Consider the following 24,748-nt stretch of genomic DNA (forward strand, 5'->3'; position numbering starts at 1 on the left):
CTTGAACCCATTTTCTGGTGAATCCCAAACACCTGCCCTAACCGACCCGGCCATGATGGTACAAAAGTCGACCAACCTGGAACTCTACTGAATTTACTAGGAGGATCTGGAGGCCACAAACCGCAGCCCAACCGTGAAATCACAATGGCACAATATATCAATGATGTGATAATCCTGCATTCTGGTGAATCCCAGATGTCTGGGATTTACCAATATGCTGGTTCAAGTCACTACATTGCCTCAAAATGATTTTCAATGTCATATTCATATAACAAATGTTATTTATTGTTCATACTTTTGCATCTAAAAAAAAAAAATAGAAAATCTGCATAAACTGCAATTAACACTTTCGCGCTTTCGATTAGAGATAACTCGTCACTGGTTTTTCTTACGATTCCGCATAACTGCCTACTTTTCTCGTCAATCGAAAAAATATTTCTATAAATTCCATTTTTTAACCGAAATGGATGGGGATACCCTCATATTGTTCTCCGTGAAATTCCCGTTCTCCCTCACCGAACACATGGCATCTCGGCCTACCCAGTCACGTGGTCGGCCCATTGTTTTGTTGACACGCCAAGTGCCCACACTGCGCTCCCCTCTCGCGGCAAACGTGACCCGTTTTACGCATTTATTTCCGTTCCGTTTCCGTTCTCGTGTACCTAAAACCCATTCAATACATCCAACATGGATGCTGCACCAGGAACAAGCAGTGGAACGCAAAACAAAGGTAGGAAATCTAGGAAAGCAGAAGAGATCGCCAGGATTTTCGATCTATATTGTGGGGTCAATCTCACTCCATCCAAGATTCCCGACGTTGTTGAAGCCTTTTCAGGGTCTTCTGATGATGATTTGGAGGCTGACGAACCGGAAAATGATGTTCTTTATGAGGTTTCCTCAAGTGATGAAGATATTTCGAGTGAGAGTGAGGATGAGAGTGATGAAGAAGCCCCAGCCCCGCCACGCGGTAACCGCACGTGTCCGGTACCAAAGAGGGCTAGGCTGGGTGATGAGTGGAATCGTAGCAATACTCCTCCCATCGTTGATAACTTTACTGCAACCCCTGGCCTAACAATTCCACTACCTGCTACTCCATTGCAGTTTTTACAATTATTTTTCACTAGAGCAGTGGTTGAATACTTAGAGTATGAAACAAATTTGCATGCCACACACGTCATACATCTCATGGCTGAGTCAGCAAGAAAAACGTGGAAACCAGTGTCGGTGAAAGAAATGGCCCGATATTTGGCCCTGTGCATACTGATGGGCATAGTGAAGATGCCTACAATGAGGATGTACTGGCAGACGAATCAGATGTGGCATTGTCGATTCTTCAACTTGTTTATGTCGTCTGCTCGGTTCCAACACATTTCTAAGTTCTTCCACATGTTTACACATGTGGCACACTTAGACTACAACGTGGCGCCCCCAAGGATCTGCAACAAGTTGTAAAGGGTAAAATGGCAACCGACACGACCGTATACATGCGTAAGGATAACACCTTTGTTATAGTTTGGAAGGACAAGCGCCCCGTCTCTGTCATCACCAATATCCACAATGCCGACACTACTCTAGCACAGCGCAGGAAACGCGTTCGTAAAGGTGACGGGAGAACTGGAGTAGAAATTGTGAAAATGAACAAACCCAAGGCCATAGTGGATTACAATAAGTTCATGAAAGGTGTTGATCATTTTGATCAAATGGTCAAATATTATGAGTTTGCAAGAAAAACCCACAAATGGACCAAGAAGATCACTTTCTATTTTCTGCAAATGGCCATGCACAATGCATACGCATTGTATAACCACTACTCAACAGATACAAAAAAACTAACACTATTAGAGTTTCACGCAGTAGGAATAAAAGCCTTATTGGCGTGGAACAGCAAGGAATGGCCAACAACAACAAGTATACCACATGTTCCCGACATAGATGCCAGCGCAGCTCCTCCTGCTGACGCGGCAGTTTCAACACCCGGGCCATCTGGTGCTAGGCGTCCTCTGTTCACCTCAACACCTAAAGCCCACTCATCAACCACAAATTCTGAAATGGACATTGAGGACATAGAACCACTTGATGTTTCTGATTTCATAGAAGATTCTACTACAAGTTTGGTGGTTCCTGTAGAAGACAATATTCTTCCAGTGAATCCAAAAAATACAAGAATTATAGATTCAGAACAACGTCTCAACTACAAGTTGACGCATGAACTCGTGCACTTGGCTAAAAAAAAAAGATGCCGTGTTTGTTACAAGTCTGGCAAAAGGAGGGACGTGATATATGGATGTAAAACTTGTGATGTGGCACTGTGCGCTGCGCCTTGCTACACAAGGTACCACCGAAGAAAGATATTTTGGGTGGAGAAAAAATAACCACCGGCAACAGCTTCACTCCACCTAAGAAACATCAGATGAGCAACTTCAGGATCAGAAGCCTGAAGATGGTGGAGTGAAGAAAAAATGCTCAACTGTTGATCTTCAATCAACATAGACAGGGTAAGTACACCTATTTGGAATTTTTTATCATCTATAAGAAGTTATATTATATACGTTTTGTAGAGAATTTATTTGCGAATTTTTTGGTACCAGAATGAATATTATATCACATAAACTTCTATGAGTAAAAAAAAAAACACAAAGTATGTTTGGGGGTGTGGCAGGTGTGGCTCTGGGTGTGGTGGGCGTGTGGCAGTGGGTTCCCTTTAGCCGTTGATATATCCAACACGTGGGAAATATTTGTATGTGTTATGTATATGTCTGTGTAGGGAATTTTACTGCGATCACTGTCATACAAATTATAAAATGTTTCAACAAGTATAAACATGACAAACATCAAACGAACGAAAACAATGCGTTCGTTTCTGCCGCGAACGCATACTGAGCGACGTGGTTCTATATTTGGCGCTTCTCTTACACATGCTTTGTACAAATGATATACATTTCATCTTATAGAAAATTTTATTGCGAACACATTGGTATAAAAAAGCATGATTTCCCCCCTGTGTTTTCGCCAGTGCGCTCGCGGCTAACTACTCTCCACTTCCCACACTCTTGCGGGTGGGCAATTACCTATATTAAACATTCATATGCATATGTCCGTGTAGAGAATTTTATTGCGATTCCAACGATACCAAAATTAGCGATGTAGGACAACTGTAGGCTTCGCAACCATTAAGAGAGTGGAAACATTTTGTTGCTGTTTGGCGCTCTCGTCGAGTGATCTGCATAGTTTTTTATTTGGTGTTGATACTCCTTATGCTTGGGCGGCATTTTATAGGTATGCTCTTATAGACAATTTCATTGCGAACACAGTGATACCAAATTTAAATACGTGCGCCTTCAATTATTGTCAGGACAGTCAAAAGAGTGTACACTTTTTCGGTCTTACGCGTAGGGGCGCGAAGTGCCGAAAGCATCTAGGGTATTGATTTTTTTTGAGCGCCGAGAGCGCGAAAGTGTTAAGATTTGACAATAAAAGAAAATCTCACCTGATTTTCACCAGAATCCGTGTAATGATTAACAATGAACTGATAGTGATGTTGGCGCCATGTAAAGATATCTGACCAGTGAGACAGATCATCAGCAATAACTGGTAGACGATTTCTCCATGTTTTCACTATAGCTTTCATGTCATGTAATGAGTTTGTACGGCCGTGCACCAGGCCCTGGTGTATCTGGCAAGCTTCCTGAAGCTCCATCACCTGTTGATATTTAAATTTGCATATTTACAATAAAACCAGTGAAAATCTGAATATAGCCATACTACAATTTTATAACAAAATAATGATCACTTATTAATTAATATAATGTCAGCTATTAAGTACAAGAAAAAACAAAGGAGAGTTCTAATATTACCATACCTGCTGAGCTGCTTGTAAATATGGAAGGTGGATGTGAGAGACAATATGTGGAAGCCTCTTCCATTCACGTATACACAAGACAGTAGCTGCTTCCACTAATTTCTCTACAAGTTTTAAGTGTTCTTCTTCTGGATGGCAGATTGCTAAATATCCACGGTACAAGTTAATCTGTTAGATAAGCACCAAATTAATTTGAAGATCAAAATAAACAGCCCATCCTCCTGTTTAAGTAATACTTTTGTGATGATGAGGACCATAGTATATATACCGACATACAACGCAATCAGAAAGTAGAAATTGGTACTGTTGAATTTGGACAAAACGGAAATAATTTTTTATTAAGGTTTCAAAGACAAACTAAACTAACCTAATCTAACCTTCTTAGGCTTAATAGATGCTATCTGAGATCTAATACAGTGGTACCTCAGTTTACAAATGCCCCTTCTTACAAACTTTTCGGGTTACGAGCCCGATTTCTTCGGAAACTTTGTATCGGGTTACGAACTTTACCTCGGGATACGAGTTTGTTGATACACGTATGGCCGACCTAGCGTGTGGTGGCACGGCGATCGTGCCACTGTTTCCCAGTGCCTCCCGCCTAGTGACTATCCTGCCTGAATTCTTTGCTGGGATTTAGTTTTAGTTTTTTTGGATTTTTGGCTATTTGACCATAAAAGTTGTTATTATATATCTTGCCATGGGTCCAAGAAAGCCAGTGGTAAGGCTCAAGGCAAGAAAACACATGTGAGAATAACCATAGAGGAAAAACAAGAGATCATTCATAAACATGAAAATGGTACACGTGTTGTTGAACTAGCTAGGCAGTATAACAAATCTTCTGGGGGTGGAGGAGGAGGAGGCAGTAGAGGATGTCCCTTCCTCATTAATTAAGAAAATGTGTGCAGTATGGGAAGAACTGCAAAGTTTTGATGAAAAGAATCACCCAGATTCAATGCATTGATCTTATTAATGGCAATGTGATATCTCACTACAGAGAAGTGTTACAAAGGGAAAAACAATCCTCAAGAAAAACAATGAGAAAATCATGCAGTGAGCCAGAAGCAGGTCCTAGTGGTATGCAGGCAAAATGTGACAGTGTGTGTACCCCAGAGAAGTCATCACTGCCTGATGTTATAATGGAAGGGGACTTTCCTTCCAAACAGTAACACCTCTCCTCCTCCTCCCTCCTCACCGTCTTCCATATGCCAACAGGAGTCATCAGTAAAGGTAAGTAATAACTTGTACATACTTTTGTAGTGAAGATTTGGGTGAATTAGATATAAAATTTACTTTTAAGTGAATTTTTTTGGGAGTCAGAAACGGATTATTCATTTCCTTTTATTTCTTATGGGGAAATTCGCTTTGGTTTACAAATTTTCGGGTTACGTACCGTCTCCAGCAACAGATTAAATTTGTAAACCGAGGTGCCCCTGTATAGTACTTATGTGTGCTATACTAGGCTTAGGAATATTTAAGTTTATTTTTTAGCTTGATGTTTTCAAACTCTAAAGTGAATAGAACAAAATTATACTAATTGCTTAGTACATCAACCTTTGTACTATTGTACACATAATTACAAAAACTACTATCTAAATAGGAGAATAGATTGAAATAAATGATTACTCATACAAAATATATAACAATATTGGAAAGAATCATGAAAAACTAGCACTGAAAGTAATGAAATGCCTCTTTCTATTAGGGCTTAAATGGCGCTCTGTTCCAAGCCATATGGTTCGCTACACACAAAAAAAGTGAAAAATGAAAAGAGTGAAAAATAAGAAGAGGGGGAACAAGTTCCTCAAGATTGCATACACCAACATAGATGAAGTAAGATCAAAGATACTGGAGTTAAGTGATGTAATACAGCTGCAGACACCAGACATTGTTGCACTCACAGAGACAGAACTTGAAGATGCTATTTTAAATGAGGTCATATTCCCAAGGGGCTACTCAATTTGGAGACGGGACAGAAAAATCAGGAAAGGCGGTGGCGTTGCTGTACTGGTGAAAGAACACCTAAAGGTGAACGAAAAAGTGACTGCCAATCCACAAGAAGTTGACATAATAGCACTAGAGATCTGCCATGAGGATGATAAACTAATGATCATAAATGCATACAGTCCACCGCTAAGCAGCACGTGGTCAAAGGAGGAGCTAGATAGTAAACGAGAAGGTCTTATAACAATAATGAGAGAGATCATAGCGAGAGCGGATAATGATAGTTCACGACTGTTGATAGTCGGCGACTTCAACTTGAAATCCATAGACTGGGAAGCATGTGAAGCTAAAACAGAAGATTTCTGGACCTGTAAATTTGTAGACCTCATCCTGGAAACATTCTTGTATCAACATGTTAAACAAGCTACGAGGATGAGGGAAGGGGACGTCCCCTCCATGCTAGATTTGATATTTACCAGGAAAGAGGAAGAAATATTTGACATTTAGTACCTTCCTCCCTTGGGTAAAAGTGACCATGTCTTTTTGGGAATAAAGTATGCAATGCGTTATAATCTGGAAGAAAATATGATCGTCGATGCAAAAGAAAAACCTGACTTTAGGAGAGGACATTATGGCAACCTTAGAAAATTTTTTAGTGAGTATAATTGGACAGACTTGTTGCTCGGCAAGGAAGTAAATGAGATGTACAGTGGTACCTCGGAATGCGATTGTCCCTGTATGCGAGGTTTTCGGAAGGCGAGGTGTATTTACTCCAAAAATTTGTCTCAGAAGGCGAGGGTTACTTCGGGAGGCGAGTTTGGACGCGAGTTTGTTGATACGCGTACAGCCGACCTAGCACGTTTGTCGCCCCTCCGCCCCGCCGCCCCTCAGTGTATTATTGTCTCGCGCTCAGTGACTACCCCCACATCAATTCTTCTCGCGGATTTTCAGTGTTTTGTTGGATTTTTGGTGATTTGTCTATACAATTTGTTATTATATATCTCACCATGGGTCCCAAGAAAGCCAGTGGTAAGGATAAAGGCCAGAAAGCTCATGTGAGGATGACAATAGAGGAGAAACAAGAGATCATTCGGAAGCATGAGAACGGTACACGTGTTGTTGAACTTTGTAGGCAGTACAACAAAGCCACATCAACAATATGCACTATACTTAAGAAGAAAAATAAGATTATGGGTGCTAAAGTGGCAAAAGGAGTAAGAACATTAACGGCACAAAGACCACAAATACTTGAAGAAGTGGAAAAGTTGTTATTAATTTGGATACACGACAAGGAGTTGAGGGGTGATAGTGTTTCGGAGGCCATTATTTGTGAGAAAGCCAGGGTGTTGCACGAAGACCTTCTAAAGAATACCCCTGCAACGAGTGATGCAGATAAGAAAGAGTTTAAGGCAAGCAGGGGCTGGTTTGAAAAATTTAGAAAGAGAAGTGGTATCCATAGTGTTACAAGGCATGGGGTTATGTGATGTGATTATGGAAGGGGACTCCCCTTCCAAACAGTAACTCCTCTCCTCCTCCCCCCTCCTCACCATCTTCCATACGCCTACAGCACTCGACAGCAAGGTAAGTAATAACTGGAACACAGTTTTGTAGGTTTATTTAGATGAATTAGGTAAATTAGGTATAAAAATTTAGTTTGATGTGGGGTTTTTGGGGTAGTCAGGAACGGATTAATTCATTTCCCTTTATTTCTTATGGGGAAATTAACTTCGGAATGCGAGTTTTCGGAAGGCGAGGCGTCTCCAGGAACGGATTAAACTCTTATTCTGAGGTATGCCTGTATGTCAAGTTTTGTGAAATATGTGATAAAGGCACAAAAAAATTTATACCAAAACAGAGAAGCAGAACTAGGAAACAGGATTGGTTCAACAGAAAGTGCGAGAGGGCCAGAGACCAAAAGACACAAAAATGGAATCAATACAGGAAGAGGCCGAACCCCCAAACATACCAGCGATACAAAGATGCGAGAAACAACTACACGGCAGTGAGGAGAGAGGCAGAAAGAAATTTTGAAAAAGGGATTGCAGACAAATGTAAAACAGAACCAGGTCTGTTCTATAAATTCATAAACAACAAATTGCAGGTGAAGGATAATATTCAGAGGTTGAAAATGGGAAATAGATTCACGGAAAATGAAAATGAAATGTGTGAAACATTAAACGAAAAGTTCCAAAGTGTGTTTGTACAAAATGAAATCTTCAGGGAACCAGATACAATAAGAATTCCAGAGAACAACATAGAGCACATAGAGGTGTCTAGAGACGAAGTGGAAAAAATGCTCAAGGAGCTAAATAAGAACAAAGCAGTTGGTCCAGATGGAGTTTCACCATGGGTTCTGAGAGAATGTGCACCTGAGCTCAGCATTCCTCTTCAACTGATTTTTCAGGCATCCCTGTATACAGGAGTTGTAGCTGATGTGTGGAAAAAGGCTAACATAGTTCCAATCTACAAAAGTGGAAGCAGGGAAGACCCCCTTAATTAGACCGGTATCACTGACAAGTGTTATAGTCAAAATATTGGAAAAAATAATTAAAACTAAATGCGTAGAACACCTGGAGAGAAATGAAATAATATCAGACAGACAGTATGGTTTTCGATCTGGAAGATCCTGTGTATCAAATTTACTCAGTTTCTATGATCGAGCAACAGAGATATTACAGGAAAGAGATGGTTGGGTTGACTGCATCTATCTGGACCTAAAAAAGGCTTTCGACAGAGTTCCACATAAGAGGTTGTTCTGGAAACTGGAAAATATTGGTGGAGTGACAGGTACGCTTTTAACATGGATGAAAAATTTTCTGACTGATAGAAAAATGAGGGCTGTGATCAGAGACAATGTATCGGACTGGAGAAATGTCACAAGTGGAGTACCACAGGGTTCAGTTCTTGCACCAGTGATGTTTATTGTCTACATAAATGATCTACCAGTTGGTATACAGAATTATATAAACATGTTTGCTGATGATGCTAAGATAATAGGAAGGATAAGAAACTTAGATGATTGTCATGCCCTTCAAGAAGACCTGGACAAAATAAGTACATGGAGCGCCACTTGGCAGATGGAATTTAATGTTAATAAATGCCATGTTATGGAATGTGGAATAGGAGAACATAGACCCCACACAACCTATATATTATGTGAGAAATCTTTAAAGAATTCTGATAAAGAAAGAGATCTAGGGGTGGTTCTAGATAGAAAACTATCACCTGAGGACCACATAAAGAATATTGTGCGAGGAGCCTATGCCACGCTTTCTAACTTTAGAATTGCTTTTAAATACATGGATGGCGATATACTAAAGAAATTGTTCACGACTTTTGTTAGGCCAAAGCTAGAATATGCAGCAGTTGTGTGGTGCCCATATCTTAAGAAGCACATCAACAAACTGGAAAAGGTGCAAAGACATGCTACTAAGTGGCTCCCAGAACTGAAGGGGTAAGAGCTACGAGGAGAGGTTAGAGGCATTAAATATGCCAAAACTAGAAGACAGAAGAAAAAGAGGTGATATGATCACTACATACAAAATAGTAACAGGAATTGATAAAATCGATAGGGAAGATTTCCTGAGACCTGGAACGTTAAGAACAAGAGGTCATAGATATAAACTAGCTAAACACAGATGCCGAAGAAATATAAGAAAATTCACTTTCGCAAACAGAGTGGTAGACGGTTGGAACAAGTTAGGGGAGAAGGTGGTGGAGGCCAAGGCCGTCGGTAGTTTCAAAGCGTTATATGATAAAGAGTGCTGGGAAGACGGGACACCACGAGCGTAGCTCTCATCCTGTAACTACACTTAGGTAATTACACTTAGGTAATTACACATTTTAAGACCCACCAGGCCCTTGTGAGCATTTCAAAGCCTACTGGGGACCAGAGCCCAAAACTTGCTGGCCCAGGTGAGCTGGCAGCCCACCACCCCAGTTCTTGAACGATGAAGAACACCGACCGGAGGGAGGGAGAATGTCAGGGAGCCTTCGGGGCTCGCCCACAAAATGATGTTTCATTACATTCCTGGTTGATACCTGGTTGATGGGGTTCTGGGAGTTCTTCTACTCTCCAAGCTTGGCCCGAGGCCAGGCTTGACTTGCAAGAGTTTGGTCCACTAGGCTGTTGCTTGGAGCGGCCCCCAGGCCAACATACCCACCACATCCCGGTTGGTCCGGCACTCCTTGGAGGAATAAATCTAGTTTCCTCTTGAAAATGTCCACGGTTGTTCCGGCAATATTTCTTATGCTTGCTGGGAGGGTGTTGAACAACCGTGGACCTCTGATGTTTATACAGTGTTCTCTGATTGTGCCTATGGCACAATCCTGCTCTTCACTGGTTCTATTCTGCATTTTTTTCCATATCGTTCACTCCAGTACGTTGTTATTTTACTGTGTAGATTTGGTACTTGGCCCTCCAGTATCTTCCAGGTGTATATTATTTGATATCTCTCTCGTCTTCTCTCTAGTGAGTACATTTGGAGGGCTTTGAGACGATCCCAATAATTTAGGTGCTTTATCGCGTCTATGCGTGCTGTATATGTTCTCTGTATTCCCTCTATTTCAGCAATCTCTCCTGCTCTGAAGGGGGAAGTGAGTACTGAGCAGTACTCAAGACGGGGCAACACAAGTGACTTGAAGAGTACAACCATTGTGATGGGATCCCTGGATTTGAAAGTCGCAATATTTGCTTGGTTATGCTCCCTAAACGTTACGTCGTCAGACATTAATATTCCCAAATCCTTTACATGCTGTTTTCCTACTATGGGCACATTTGATTGTGTTTTATCAACCCGTTCTCGCAAATTCGTAAAGTCAATATTGACTTATTAACTACGTGCATAGGTGATATACTAAACATAATAGATACCCTTAAAAAGATTCATAGAAAACACCGACCTTACCTAACCTTGTTAGTATCTTAAGATAAGCATCTTATTGCTTCGTAATTACAATTATTACTTAACTTGTACCTATTATAGGTTAGGTAATAATTGTAATTACGAAGCAATAAGATGCTTATCTTAACATACTAAGTAGGTTAGGTAAGGTCGGTGTTTTCTATGAATCTTTTTAAGGGTATCTATTATGTTAAGTATGTCACCTATGCACATATTTAATAAGTCAATATTGACTTATTAAATTTGCGAGAACGGGTTGGTTTTATACCCTGTATTCTGTTTAAGGTCCTCATTTTTACAGTACAGTACCTGAGTACCTGGAATTTATCACTGTTAAAACATCATGTTATTTTCTGATGCCCAGTCGAAAACTTTATTAACACTTTCGCCCGGGCATGACGCAGCATTGCGTCATCCGTTTACTGTCGGTAATTCCGGGGATGACGCAGCATTGCGTCATCCACTTTAAATAATCGCCAAAAATCAGGTTTTTATCCGATTTTTTGGGGACTGAGTTTTAAAATGCGCGCCGATGTCTTCCCATTTTCTTTGTTGAGCCTCGTGGCCCTCAGGCGGCTTGGTACACGCTGTGGGCCCATTGTTTTCGCTCCATTGTTGTGACCAATGTCGCCTCCCCTCGCATCTCAAACGTGTGAACATTTCGGATATTTTCCGTGGCTATATTACTTACTGCGGCTTTAGAAACTAACTACGCTTACTCCACGATGGATAGTGATCATGAACAAGGCCCTTCCAGGAAGAAAATTGCGAAAGAAAGGCTTGAAAAGGGCGGGAATTGGGAGTGTAGCTGGAAGGCGTCTGAGCGCTCACTCGCGGCTAACGCGTGGCCCGTCTTCAACTCGTCGGCGGTTGGAGCGTGACCAGGTTTTTTATTTTATATACTAATGTTCCTCTAGAAAATTCTATTGCGAACCCATTGAGACCAAAATGAAAGACCTAGGACAAAAATTGAGGTGACCAGAGTGAAAATAGTGAAAATATTTTATCGCGTTTGCGCGCTCCTGGGTAACTCGTTCGCACTTTCTCTGTTTGCTGCGGGTAATTAGCCGGGCTTTTGGAGTTTATATGCATTTAGTGCTGTAGAGAATTCTATTGCGAACACAATGATACCAAATTTAATCTCGTAGGACGAGAATTAAGGTGACAAAGTTGAAGAGAGTATACATTTTTCAGAATTTACGCGCGCTCCCATGACACCCTGGGTCCCATATCGCACTATTGAGAGGTGGCGCGCGGGGTACGCCAAAGTGTTAATATCAGCTTGAAGTTTTTCAATGTCTTCAGCCGAGATAATTTTCATTCTGATTTTTGTGTCATCTGCAAAGGATGATATGAAGCTGTGACTTGTATATTTGTCTATATCTGAGATGAGAATAAGGAAAAGCAGCGGTGCAAGGACTGTACCCTGAGGTACAGAGCTTTTAACTGCGCTTGGACTCGATTTTATATGATTGCCTGTTACTCATTGCGTCCTGTTTGACAGAAAACTGAGTATCCAGTGTCCTACTTTACTGGTTATTCCCATTGACCTCACTTTGTGTGCTATCACTCCATGGTCATATTTATTGAAAGCCTTTGCAAAGTCTGTGTGTACCACATCAGCATTCTGTTTTTCTTCTAATGCCTCAGTGACTTTGTCGTAGTGATCAAGTAGCTGTGAGAGGCACGATCTTCCCGCTAGAAATCCATGTTGGCCTGGGTTGTGAAGGTCATTGGTCTTCATGAAATTGGTGACTTGACTCCTAATCACTCTCTCAAATACTATTATGTGGGATGTTAGTGCAACTGGTCTATACTGTAATTCTTTGCCAATGCTTTGCTCCCTCCCTTGTGTAGAGGGGCTATGTCTGCTACTTTAAAATATTTCTTAAAATTCCATTTATTGTTCTATTATTATGGGACTTGTTTTAAAATACGCGCCTTTATATTGCAAACAATTTGACACCAAAATGAAAGATGTAACACGAAAATTGATCCAGTGTCAGTGTCAGAACACTGGAAAGATAATAAATACTTTTGTGGTCCAAACTTTAAAATATTTGCTAAAATTCCATTTATTGTTCTATTACTATGGGACTTGTTTTAAAATATGCGCCTTTATATTGCAAACAATTTGATACCAAAATGAAAGATGTAACACGAAAATTGGTGTGAGAACACTGGAAATATATCAATAATTTTGTGATGATGAGTATCCAAAAGTTAAAATATTTGTTAAAATTCCATTTATTGTTCTATTATTATGGGACTAGTTTTAAAATACGCACCTTTATTTTACGAACAATTTGATACCAAAATGAAACACGTAACACAAAAATTTATGTTATCAAACTTAACGAGTATATACATTAGTGTGCAGGTGTGCCAATTGGTGCTTGTTCACAGGTAATTTGGCCAACTTTAGGCTTTGCTGTGGGGAGTCACGCCAGGCTTTTAGACCTTATACTGTATGCATATATCCCTATAGAGAATTCTATTGTGAATACAATGATACTAAAATGAATGACGTAGCACGAGAAATAAGGTGAGAAAACTGAAACGAATATACACATTTTACTGATTTTGTGCGCCCACGCGTAACTTTGCCGTATTAAGGTTTGCTGTGGGGAGTCACGGCGGGCTTTTGGACTTAATATGCATAAACTCCTGAAGGGAATTCTATTGCAAGCACAATGATACCAAAACGAACAATGTAGCATGAGAATTAAGGTGGGAAAACTGAAACTAGTATACACATTTCGGTGTCACCTCACGCTCGCTCGCACCGTCGGGAGCATGACATCAGAGTCTGCGGCACACCCGAACTGCGCATGTTAGTGTTAAGTGCATCTGGTATCTCCCCCATGTCCAAGCTCTTCCTCCACACTATACTGAATGCCTGTGCTACTGGCACTTTGCATTTCTTTATAAATAACGAATTCCATGAATCTGGACCCGGAGCAGAGTGCATGGGCATGTTTTCAATCTCTCTTTCAAAGTCTAGTACGCTCATGTTGATATCAGTTATATTTACAGGGGTTTGGATATCCCGCATAAAGAAATTGTCTGGATCTTCCACTTTCATGTTGTTTATTGGAGTGCTAAACATGTCCTCATACTGCTTTTATAGGATTTCACTAATTTCTTTGTCATCCTCCATGTATGAACCGTCACTTGTACAAATAGGTCCAATACTGGCAGTGGTTTTCGCTTTTGATTTCGCATATGTGAAGAAGTATTTTGGATTTTTCTTTATTTCCTGAATTGCTTTCTGTTTTAACTGCCTTTCTTCAGTTTGATACGAGTGTTTCAATTTCCGCTTGATTTCTTCAATCTCACTTCAACCAACATACACGAAACCCTACGAAGGGAAAGGAAATGGCAGAAAGACCACCAAGAAATTTCATACTGTTGCCGAGACGAAGATTGCCGGTGGGGGACACCATCAAAGAAGCCACCTGATCATCTTACAAATGGTGACACACCTGTGTCGAAAAACCAGACACAGAGTGGAAGAATAAGAAAAACCAGCGAGGTACCTCACTGGCATGACCTGCTGAAAGAGGCGGAACGCAGAAAACTCCCGGGTTCGGACACCAAGTGAGCAGCACTTGAAACCAATGCTGGGGCGGCCACCATAGGGCCAGGAGAATCACCCTTCCCTGATAAGATTAAGCCAGAACCCAGAGCAACAACCGTAACAGGGGAAAGAGGTACAGGAACCCCCACAGCAACCAGTCCTGCCAAAAAGCATCCTCCGCGAGAGCCTCATAGTCAAGGCGCATGACATACAATGAAAGACGCCAAAACGACGCCAAAGCGAAGAGGACTACCCCCAGGTGCCTGTACATCTGACAAAGCCAATGGAAGGAGGCGGCATCGACCGTCCACTCCATGGAAAGAGGAATGAAGCACGACAGATCGTCTGCCAGGACATTGGACACTCCCAGCATGGGAATAGCGAAGAGAGCTAAACCCCGAGAACTCAGCAGAAGAACTACCACTGAAGCAACCAGCTCCAAAGAGCCGTGAACTGAAGAGACCCCCTTCCCTCCCCCCCTCCGGAGACAATGAACCACAGGAAAGCAGTTCGAATAGACCCTGATCACCGAGCCCCGAGGAAGTCAAATTAGTCCCAAACTTCAGAACAGACGCAAACAGCTTCAACAGACTGATGCTCGAGCTGCCGAGGGCAGCACACCAGATGAAGGCCCGGCACTCAATGCCTCCACATCCTCCTCAAGCTAGGCAGAAGACAGCTCGAGAGAGAAAAAGAAGTGCAAGACTGTGGCCAAATGCTCACAGGTTCACAAATCTGTACAACAAGGACGCCTAAAGGGAAGGAACCTGCACGTGCAGCTGCACAAGGCCAACATCCCGAGAAAGCACAGGGGTGAACAAGCATGCATTAAGGTGCTCAAACTCGCCCCCAGGTAAACCTGCAGAAAGGTAGACGTTTTTCCCTCACTCAAGCATGCAGGACCAACAGAACCCATGCCATGCTCCCAACGAAAAGGAAGGGCAGTCTGCCAACCAGGAAGATTCCGGAACCTCCAAACTCACCCAATACGGGGAAGAAGAACCAAACTCATATAAGGATGGATCCATAATGGAGGCGGAATCTGGGTCTCGCAGGAGGTATACAGCAAGAGTCTCCCAAACCTCCCGCGGGGAGATACGAGAGGCAGAAAACCTTCAGAAGGACAGGGCCAAGGAACCCAAGGGAGCCGAACCCAGAACCGAACTCAAATCATACTTATACAGAGAAGGGGGGGGGGGGGGTAAAAAAAACCTCTCCCCCTGCAGCAACAAGCCCTGTGAAAAGGGCACTAACACCCAAGCGGGATTAAAAGGGGGGCCCCAAGGCCCATAAGATCAACTCCTCCCCAGCCTCGGAATCCCCCCAAGTCGGGACTCGGGGCAGAGCAGTCCTCCATACCCCTCCACCCCTAAAGAAAGGGCAGAGTCCAGGGAAAAGGCAAAAAAAAAAGGGGGCCTGCTGGTGGGACCCAGAAACCTCAGTAGGAGGAACTGGCAGAAATACTTCCATCCTCAACCCTAATGGGGCAGCCCTTCGAAGCTGTCCGAAATTCATTACCAACTAAACCCTGCTCAGACCACGAAATCCTCAGACGTTTGGGAGCTGGAAGCAGGTGGGGAGGGAGGGGGGGATAGCAGGATGAATATCAGGGGAAGGACCCGAGAGGACGGACCGCACCAGTCGTAGAGACCAACTCCCCCAAGTCCAGGTCCCTATAACCAGAACGGGGCAGCTGTGAGGCATACGGCTGGGGAAGCCAGCCTAGCGTGTATCAGCAACCTAAACCTAGCATGCAACGTGGATGCTGCTTATACACTAACAGTACTATCATCAGAATAGCACTGGAGAACAAGCAGAGAACACAACTCGCAAGACTCCGGGTCAAGGGTGTGGTTGACCCAAACGGCAGCATGATGGAGGCAAAAGAGGTGACTGTCACCCTGAGACAGTCACTGGCCCCAAACCCCAGTTGGCCCCAAGGACTGGGTAAATGCTGAGCAGCAAGAATCTCTACAGAAATGGTTATTTTGAATGCACCAGGGAAGGTAACCCTAACACGCAAGGGCATTACTCACAGGGTGCCTAGGGAAGGAAGCCCTAAGCACATGCAGCCCCGGCACTGACAAGGAACACCTGGCCACCACACACAACAACACTGCAGAGGTCGCCTCAAAGGCAAAACACTGCCTTGGAAATTGAGGCCAGAGAAGACATCCGCACTGGACCACAATAGCTAACGAACTGGAGTGCTTGGGCAGCTGGCGCGGGGAAGTCCAGGGCTTCCCCCTCCCCCTCCCCCTCCCCCTCTCAGTGAGGGGAGGGCTGCGGGGACGAGCAGAGCGGCAGTGGAGTGCGATGTTTGTTTGTTTACTTGGGATTGGAGGAAGTTCTATCTCTCTTTTCGGTTTTCAGTTGTAATTTTCTTGGCATGTGGGGTTTGCTTTGTTATGCCTACCTTCCTGAGTGCCTAACCCTGGTCGATGGCAGATAAGGAAAACCCCAACCAGTCCAGGTGTATATTATTTGATATCTCTCTCGTCTTCTTTCTAGTGAGTACATTTGGAGGGCTTTGAGACGATCCCAATAATTTAGGTGCTTTATTGCATCTATGCGTGCCGTATATGTTCTCTGTATTCCCTCTATTTCAGCAATCTCTCCTGCTCTGAAGGGGGAAGTGAGTACTGAACCTCCCCCCCAGGGGGAGGGGGGGGTTTACAGGGTCATTGCTCCTTGCAACCTCTCTGAGGGGGGGGCCAGGTTCTGACTAGTAGTCCCTGGTAAGTCGAACTCCATAGACTAGTGCCCGATCTATTATATCACACATAAGCCCGATAGCTCAAGGGAGACGAAGGGGGTCCCCACAGAAAGAACAAAATATATGATTAACACTTTGGCGTACCCCGCGCGCCACCCCTCAACTGTGCGATATGGGACCCAGGGTGTCACGGGAGCACGCGTAAATTCTGAAAAGTGTATACTGTCTTCAACTTTGTCACCTTAATTCTCGTCCCACGAGATTAAATTTTGTATCATTGTGTTCGCAATAGAATTCTCTACATTATTAAATGCATATAAACTACAAAAGCCCGGCTAATTACCCGCAGCAAACAGAGAAAGTGCGAACGAGTTACCCAGGAGCGCGCAAACGCGATAAAATGTTTTCACTATTTTCACTCTGGTTACCTCAATTTTCGTCCTAGGTCTTTCATTTTGGTCTCAATGGGTTTGCAATAGAATTCTCTAGAGGAACATTAGCATATAAAATAAAAATCCTGGTCACGCTCCAACCGCCAACGAGTTGAAGACGGGCCACGCGTTAGCCGCAAGTGAGCACTCAGATGCCTTCCAGCTACACTCCCAATTCCTGGCCATTTCAAGCCTTTCTTTCGCAATTTTCTTCCTGGAAGGGCCTTGTTCATGATCACTATCCATTGTGGAGTAAGCGTTGATAGTTTCTAAAGCCGCAGTAAGAAATATAGCCACGGAAAATAGCCGAAATGTTCACACGTTTGAGATGCGATGGGAGGCGACATTGGTCACAACAGTGGAGCGAAAACAATTGTTATACTCAAAATTCTGTCAGTTGAAATGTAACCAATCACAGGCAAGTAGGCCTCTGACGTCATGCCAGACAGAGGAGCATCAAGCATGCTCCCAGCAGCCGCAGTTATCCTCACAGGCTCAGAGTAGAAGGACCTCGGCTAGGCAGATATATACCTTGCTATCTCAGTCAATAAATATATACAGAAGAGACTACTGTGTCTACCTTCTACCCGAACAAGGCAAACGAATACTGGTAGCAGCAGTGGGACCCAGAAATTTTTTTCTGGAAACAAAAGTTCAAGTACCCAGCATCGCCACGAGGCTCAACAAAGAAAATGGGAAGACATCGGCGCGCATTTTAAAACCAGTCCCCCAAAAATCGGATAAAAACCTGATTTTTGGCGATTATTTAAAATGGATGACGCAATGCTGCGTCATCCCCGGCATTACCGACAGTAAACGGATGACGCAATGCTGCGTCATGCTCGGGCTAAAGTGTTAAACAACTGCGCCACCTCCGACCCTCCCCCACCCTACCCTCCCCCTTGCTAGGGTTAACGCGAGTCACCTCTGGTACACACTCCTCGACATGCGCTACCTCCCACATGACAATCAAAGACCCACCACACCCACTCCTGACACCCACCACACCCACTCCTGATACCCACCATACCTACACCCCACTCCTGACACCCACCACACCCACTCCTGTCACCCACCACATCCACTTCTGTCAACTAGCACACCTACACCCACTCCTGACACACAGCACACCCACCATAATCATACCCACTCCTGACACTCACCACACCTGTACCCACTCTTGACACCCACCACTCATACTCACTCCTGACACCCACCACAACCATATCCACTCCTAATACCCACACACACTCCAGCCTCCCAGCTTGTCTGACCCTGCCTGACTCCCTCCATCCTGGTGGTGGTGTACAAAGAGTGTTAGGCTGGGTGTTTCACTTGTTTATCTCTCAGTGGTAAAGGAGAATCGTATATTTAGACCAAAATCGTATATAAATACAACTAGTGGCGTTCAAGGGTTAATGTGAGGACCACCCCAAGGAAGGAGGCCTCTCTAAAGAGAATGCTCTCTGAATGCCCCAGGGAAGAGAATCCTGACCATGCAAGGGCAGTACTCACAGAGCGCACAGGTGCAAGGGAAAGTACTCACAAAGCGCACAGGGAAGTCAACCCTGAGCACATGCAGTGCCAGCACACTAAAACTCCTGGACACACAAGAACACCAGAAAATGGGAAACAGTAGCCGGAGCAACTCGACTGCCAGGTAAGCACGTCAGGAGAGAACTGAAGCTGGTCAGCCCGAGCTCCATTGGCCAGCTTCCCTGTCCACCCAACGAAGGGGAGATGGAGTTAGCGAGCAGGGGGGCTAGTTTCACTAAGTTTTGGTTGCTTCTTTTATTATTGGTTTTCTTTGCCATTTTGGGGGCTTTGGTCATGTTTTTAAACCACACATTGGTTTATTTTGTTTTGCCTATCTTTCTGGGTGCCTTCCCAGGTGATGGCAATGATGATATCCTTTAAATGTAAAGTGATCATAGGCCATTGCTCTCTCTGCCTCTCTGAGGGGGGATTAGGTTTTGGCTTGTGGTCCCCGTTTGGCAAAAAGAACTCCACAATTGATGACACTAGGTAGTATGGCACATAATCAGTGATAACAGCTTCAGGGAGTCGACAAAGCTCCCCACAGAAATAATTAATGAGATTACAGCCACATTTCTATTAAAAACAGAATGAATATACAAGCTGTCCTCAGTTTACATGGAATTGGAAAACAGGGATCACATCCCCACCATTTTAGTCTTTATTATGTGATATATTTGAGTCTGAAAAGGTAAGGGAGAATTAAATATTCATATTTAAATGAGTCAAGAATTTAAAACATTAAACTTTTAGAGAACTCTGGTACCTAATATTTATCTTCCCATACACATTTAAGTTTGATTTGGCAGGATTTTTTTGTTTAATTATTTTTCAGACATGTAAACCACATGCAAATTAAGTGCCAAGTATAATAAAAATTATTTTACAACAGCATATTCTATATAAAACATTACCTTCCAAGCCAGCTCTTTGGGGTATGACTGCTCCACATGTGCCAAAGCTTCCTTCATGCGAGCCCAGTTTGGAACACGCCATGCACTCTCTAGAACTAGGAGTGGGTTACCAGAAGCCTCACTGCTACCATACTCCTGCACCAGATCCCATTGATTTAATTCCTTTGCACACCTAAGGATTATAATAAAAACCAGTGTTGAATGTAATGAAATGTCAATTTTTGGGCAAGCCCCAGTGGCTCCCATTAGCTACTATCTCTGATGAAGATGCCATCTACTAGGTGCCATCAGTTACAGAGTTATCTGGCCTAGAACTCCAGGGAACTCTAGGGAGGTCCAGGGAAGTGTCCAGGCACTCGGCTCAAAAGTGAGATGGACCCGGGACAGAAAGGTCATCCGAAATGAGGGCGAGGAATAACCAGTTCAACAGAGAGATTGAGAAGGAACCAGAGATCTAGAGAAGACCCAACAAGACACAAGGAGAAAGCCTGCCCAGGCAGATCCGAACCCCTGGAAGGAGGAATGACTAACCAACTGCACCAAAGGCCGACAGAAACGACCCGAAAAACCAACTTAGCGTGGGACCAGTCTTCGGAAAACTAGAATAGCCGATCCCCCCCACTGCCTCATCAATGGAGCAAACCACAAAAGGGCAAGTTTAAAACCTGTGAGTCTGCCTTGCAAGCAGAGAGAGCACAACGCTGACAAGACACGGATGAAGCAGACACAAGTAGCGTCCACAACCAGGCCATTGGCTCCACAGATAGTCCATCTAAATCAACATCAGCAGGTGCAACCCCTACCACCCAGACCACCTTGAGGAGTAGATACACAGGTCCTGAATAGGACTAAGCCACTACACCCATTACGAAGATAAGTGGAGAAGGAGAGGCGGAAGAGGGTGAGGGGCCCAAGCTAAACGCAAATGCAGGCGATGAGTCACATCGATGAGTCACTCACATTAGATGAGTTTATTACCTGCATCTACTTCCTCATCACAATCGACTTGAGAATGGTCCAGGATGGACCGAAACGTTGTCGTCCCTTCACCTTCTAGTGTGTGGTCTGGTCAACTAAACCCAAAGAGCCAACACGGACAGCCAACACATGAACTGCGCAGAGCAGAACATGGCTACCGCATCCCACAGAAGAGGAGTTTACAGCTTTGGAAGAGCCCCCTGACAATATCACAGCCAAGGACAAAACCCCAGCAAGAGGACTACTCCTGAGCACACCCACAGCGTCCAAGAGCAAAGCAGAATATAGCTCAAGGAGACTCTGAAATGCATGACACAGACCAAGCTCTGAAGGGCATGGAAACCAAATGTCACAACCAATGCTGACAGCAAGGAAGATGTGCAGGCGATGAGTCACAATAACGTGGCTGAAGTATGTTGACCAGACCACTCACTAGAAGGTGAAGGGACGACGACGTTTCGGTCCGTCCTGGACCATTCTCAATCGACTTGAGAATGGTCCAGGACGGACCAAAACGTCATCGTCCCTTCACCTTCTAGTGTGTGGTCTGGTCAACAAGGAAGATGTGTATGAAGCCAAAATGCTCTGACAGACAGGAGAAGAGCGTGGGCAAAAATGCAGAATGAAGGGACTCAAAATAAAGGCACCCAAAACTCTAGAAACCCACTTACAATCTCGCGCCGCTCAAGTGAACAGGACTACCTGTTGACTACCTTTTGAAGGCTCTGGGGATCACTGTCCCTGTGACCCAGTCTCTGACCAGGCCTCCTAGTTGCTGGTTTGATCCACCAGACTGTTTAATGCAACTGCTCGCAGCCTGATGTATGTGTCACAGCCTGGTTTATCAGGTATCCTTTGAAAGTGTTTGTCAAGTTCTCTTTTAAACACTACAAGAGGTCAGCCAGTTATGCCCCTTATGTGTAGTGGAAGCGTGTTGAACAGTCTCGGACCTCTGATGTTGAAAGAATTCTCTCTCAGAGTACCTGTTGCACTTCTGCTTTTCAACGGGGGTATTCTGCACATCCTGCCATGCCTTCTGGTCTCATCTGATATTATTTCTGTGTGCAGGTTTGGGACCATCCCCTCTACTATTTTCCATGTGAAAATTATTATGTATCTCTCCCGAAGGATACATAATAGAGAATACAGATTTAGGCTCTTCAGTCGGTCCCAATAGTTTAGATGTTTTACTCAGTGGATTCTAGCAGTAAAGGATCTCTGCATGCTCGCCAGGTCAGCAATTTCTTCAGCTTTAAAAGGGGCTGTCATTGTGCAGCAGTATACAATTCTAGAGAGCACTAGCGTCTTGAAAAGTATCATCATTGGTATAGCATCTCTAGTGTGAAAGGTTCTTGTTATCCAACTTGTCATTTTTCTTGTAGTTGTGACGGCTACTTTATTGTGTTCTTTAACTGTAAGGTCTTCCGACATGAGTACACCGAACACCCAAATCCTTTACATTGCCTTTTCATTCTATGTTATGATTTGACTGCGTTTTGTCAGTGGGTTTCCGTTTTTATATTTTCATTTTTTCTGTAGCGCATGAGCTGGAACTTATCTTCGTTAAACACCATACTATTTTCTGTAGCCCATAGTAAAACCCGAATTACATCTGATTGGAGGTTTGCCGAGTCCTCTATGTTGTCTACTCTATAAAAATCATAGTGTCATCTGCAAAGGATGATACAGTACTATAGGTCCTTGTCTATGTCCGATATGATGATGAGCAAAAGTACTGGAGCAAGCACAGTACCCTGGGGAACTAAGCTCAACACTGTTGATGGACCGGATTTGATTTTGTTGACTATTACATTGTTAGTTAGGAAATTGTAAACCCATCTGCCTATTTTTCCGGTAATTCCTTTTGAACGCATTTTATGTGCAATAACACCATGGTCACATTTGTCAAAGGCTTTTGTGAAATCTGTGTAAATTACATCAGCATTTTGTTTGTCTTCCATGGCATCTAGTGCCATGTCATAATGGTCCTTCAACTGTGATAGACAAGAGTGCCCTGTTCTGAAACCATGTTGTCCGGGGTTATGGAGATGCTGTGATTCCATGTATTTTGTGATCTTTTTTCTTAGCACTCTCTCAAAGATTTTTATGATGTGCGATGTTAGTGCTATCAGTCTGTAATTTTTTGCCTCTGCCTTATTTCCTCCTTTATGGAGTGGTGCTATCTCTGCTGTTTTTAATATGTCAGGAATAATGCCAGTATCTAGGCTTTGTATCCAAAGAATGTGAAGGGCCTGCGATAGTGTTTTTTTTACAGTTCTTGATGAATATAGAGTTCCAAGAATCAGGGCCTGGTGCAGAGTGCATAGGCATACTGTCTATGGCTTTTTCAAAATCCAGTGGGGATAGGGTGACATCTGATATATGATTTGATGTTGGCATCACATCCAAGAAAAATTCATTTGGGTTATCAATCTTTAGTGTGTTTAGTGGCTCACTGAAAACAGAATTGTACTGATTCCTCAGTATTTCGCTCATTTCTTTGTTGTCATCTGTGAAAGTTCCATCTCCCTTTCGCAGGGAACAAATACTAGATGTTTACCTGGTTGATACCTGGTTGATGGGGTTCTGGGAGTTCTTCTACTCCCCAAGCCCGGCCCGAGGCCAGGCTTGACTTGTGTGAGTTTGGTCCACCAGGCTGTTGCTTGGAGCGGCCCGCAGGCCCACATACCCACCACAGCCCGGTTGGTCCGGCACTCCTTGGAGGAATAAATCTAGTTTCCTCTTGAAAATGTCCACGGTTGTTCCGGCAATATTTCTTATGCTTGCTGGGAGGACGTTGAACAACCGAGGACCTCTGATGTTTATGTGGTTTTTGATCTTAATAAAGTATTGCATAGGAGAATAAAATATTTTGGATTTCTCTCTATTTCACTGCATATGCTCTGTGAATTCCTCAACCGTTTCATCTGGCAGTTACCTTATGGCACAGACGACGAACAACCCTCATCTTGCCAGAAGTGAAGGCAGGGTTGGGAGCACCCCATAACCCACAGAGGATTACCAAGACCTGAAGGGTACAATCTAAGCAGAGCACCCAGGCACTGGGAAACAACGTCTGTACTTTTAAAGTTGTATGCAATTAATCCAGCTTGGCTAAGATGGGTGGGAAAACCTACCTCGGTGAACTGAAGTTCAACATGCATATAACCAGTGCTCCCCACCAGCCAGTAGCTCCAACCAGGAAAAAGACGTAAGCTTGTTTTACATACCCCAGACTCACAAGTGAGGTGGACCACTAAAGGAATGCCACCTGAACACTCAAGGGAAAAGAACCCTGGCAGTGTAAGAGAAGCATTAGGGAGTGCCCTGGGAAGGTAACCCTGAACACTTGCAGCTCCAAGTGCATTAAATTCCTGGCCCATGTACACAAACGTGCAACAGCCACCAAGGCAAAAGAAGACCCAAGAAGCCACAGGGGCCAGAGCGACTGTAGTAAACCCGGCACACAACAAAGGAGAACGATGGCAGTGCAGCCGGGGAGCTATGGCCTGCCAAATCCTCCCCCAAACGATTGGGAGGGTGGGGCTAACGAGCGGTCGATGGGTTATAACATTTTCGGTCATTTGTTTACATAGTTTGGGGAGTTCTATGGCCGTTTTTGAGTCTGCTGGTATTGGAAGCAGCCAGCTGTGGTTTGTTTTGTCCTGCTGACTTTCTGGGTGCTTCCCTTGGTTGTTGTGGCATAAATGAATAGCTTAATATATGAGTGCCACAGCTCCCCGCACCCCTGTGAGGGGACCAGGTTCTGGCTGTAGGTCCATTGGAAGGCCAGAGAACTCTGCAACTGATAGCACCTTCAGGGAGTCACTGGGCCTTCCCCCAGAAAAGTTAGTCTAATGGAATATCACTAAGACAACACAGTATAAAT

The 24,748-nt window shown here is 43.7% G+C and overlaps 1 protein-coding gene across 7 annotated transcripts in view; it reads right to left on the reverse strand.

Annotated features, from left to right (window-relative positions):
- Nipped-A (Transcription-associated protein Nipped-A) overlaps positions 1-24,748 on the reverse strand; it is a 331,196-nt gene that overhangs the window by 108,186 nt on the left and 198,262 nt on the right. For all 7 annotated transcript variants that reach the window (XM_045738328.2, XM_045738364.2, XM_045738341.2 and 4 more), the window contains exons 20-22: positions 19,882-20,053; positions 3,860-4,027; positions 3,488-3,700 (exon numbers count right to left, since the gene is read on the reverse strand). In XM_045738328.2, the coding sequence (XP_045594284.1) occupies positions 3,488-3,700; positions 3,860-4,027; positions 19,882-20,053 (553 nt within the window). The remainder of the gene's footprint in view (positions 1-3,487; positions 3,701-3,859; positions 4,028-19,881; positions 20,054-24,748) is intronic.

This window comes from Procambarus clarkii, chromosome 55, assembly GCF_040958095.1.
Source record: "Procambarus clarkii isolate CNS0578487 chromosome 55, FALCON_Pclarkii_2.0, whole genome shotgun sequence".
NCBI lineage: Eukaryota > Metazoa > Arthropoda > Malacostraca > Decapoda > Cambaridae > Procambarus > Procambarus clarkii.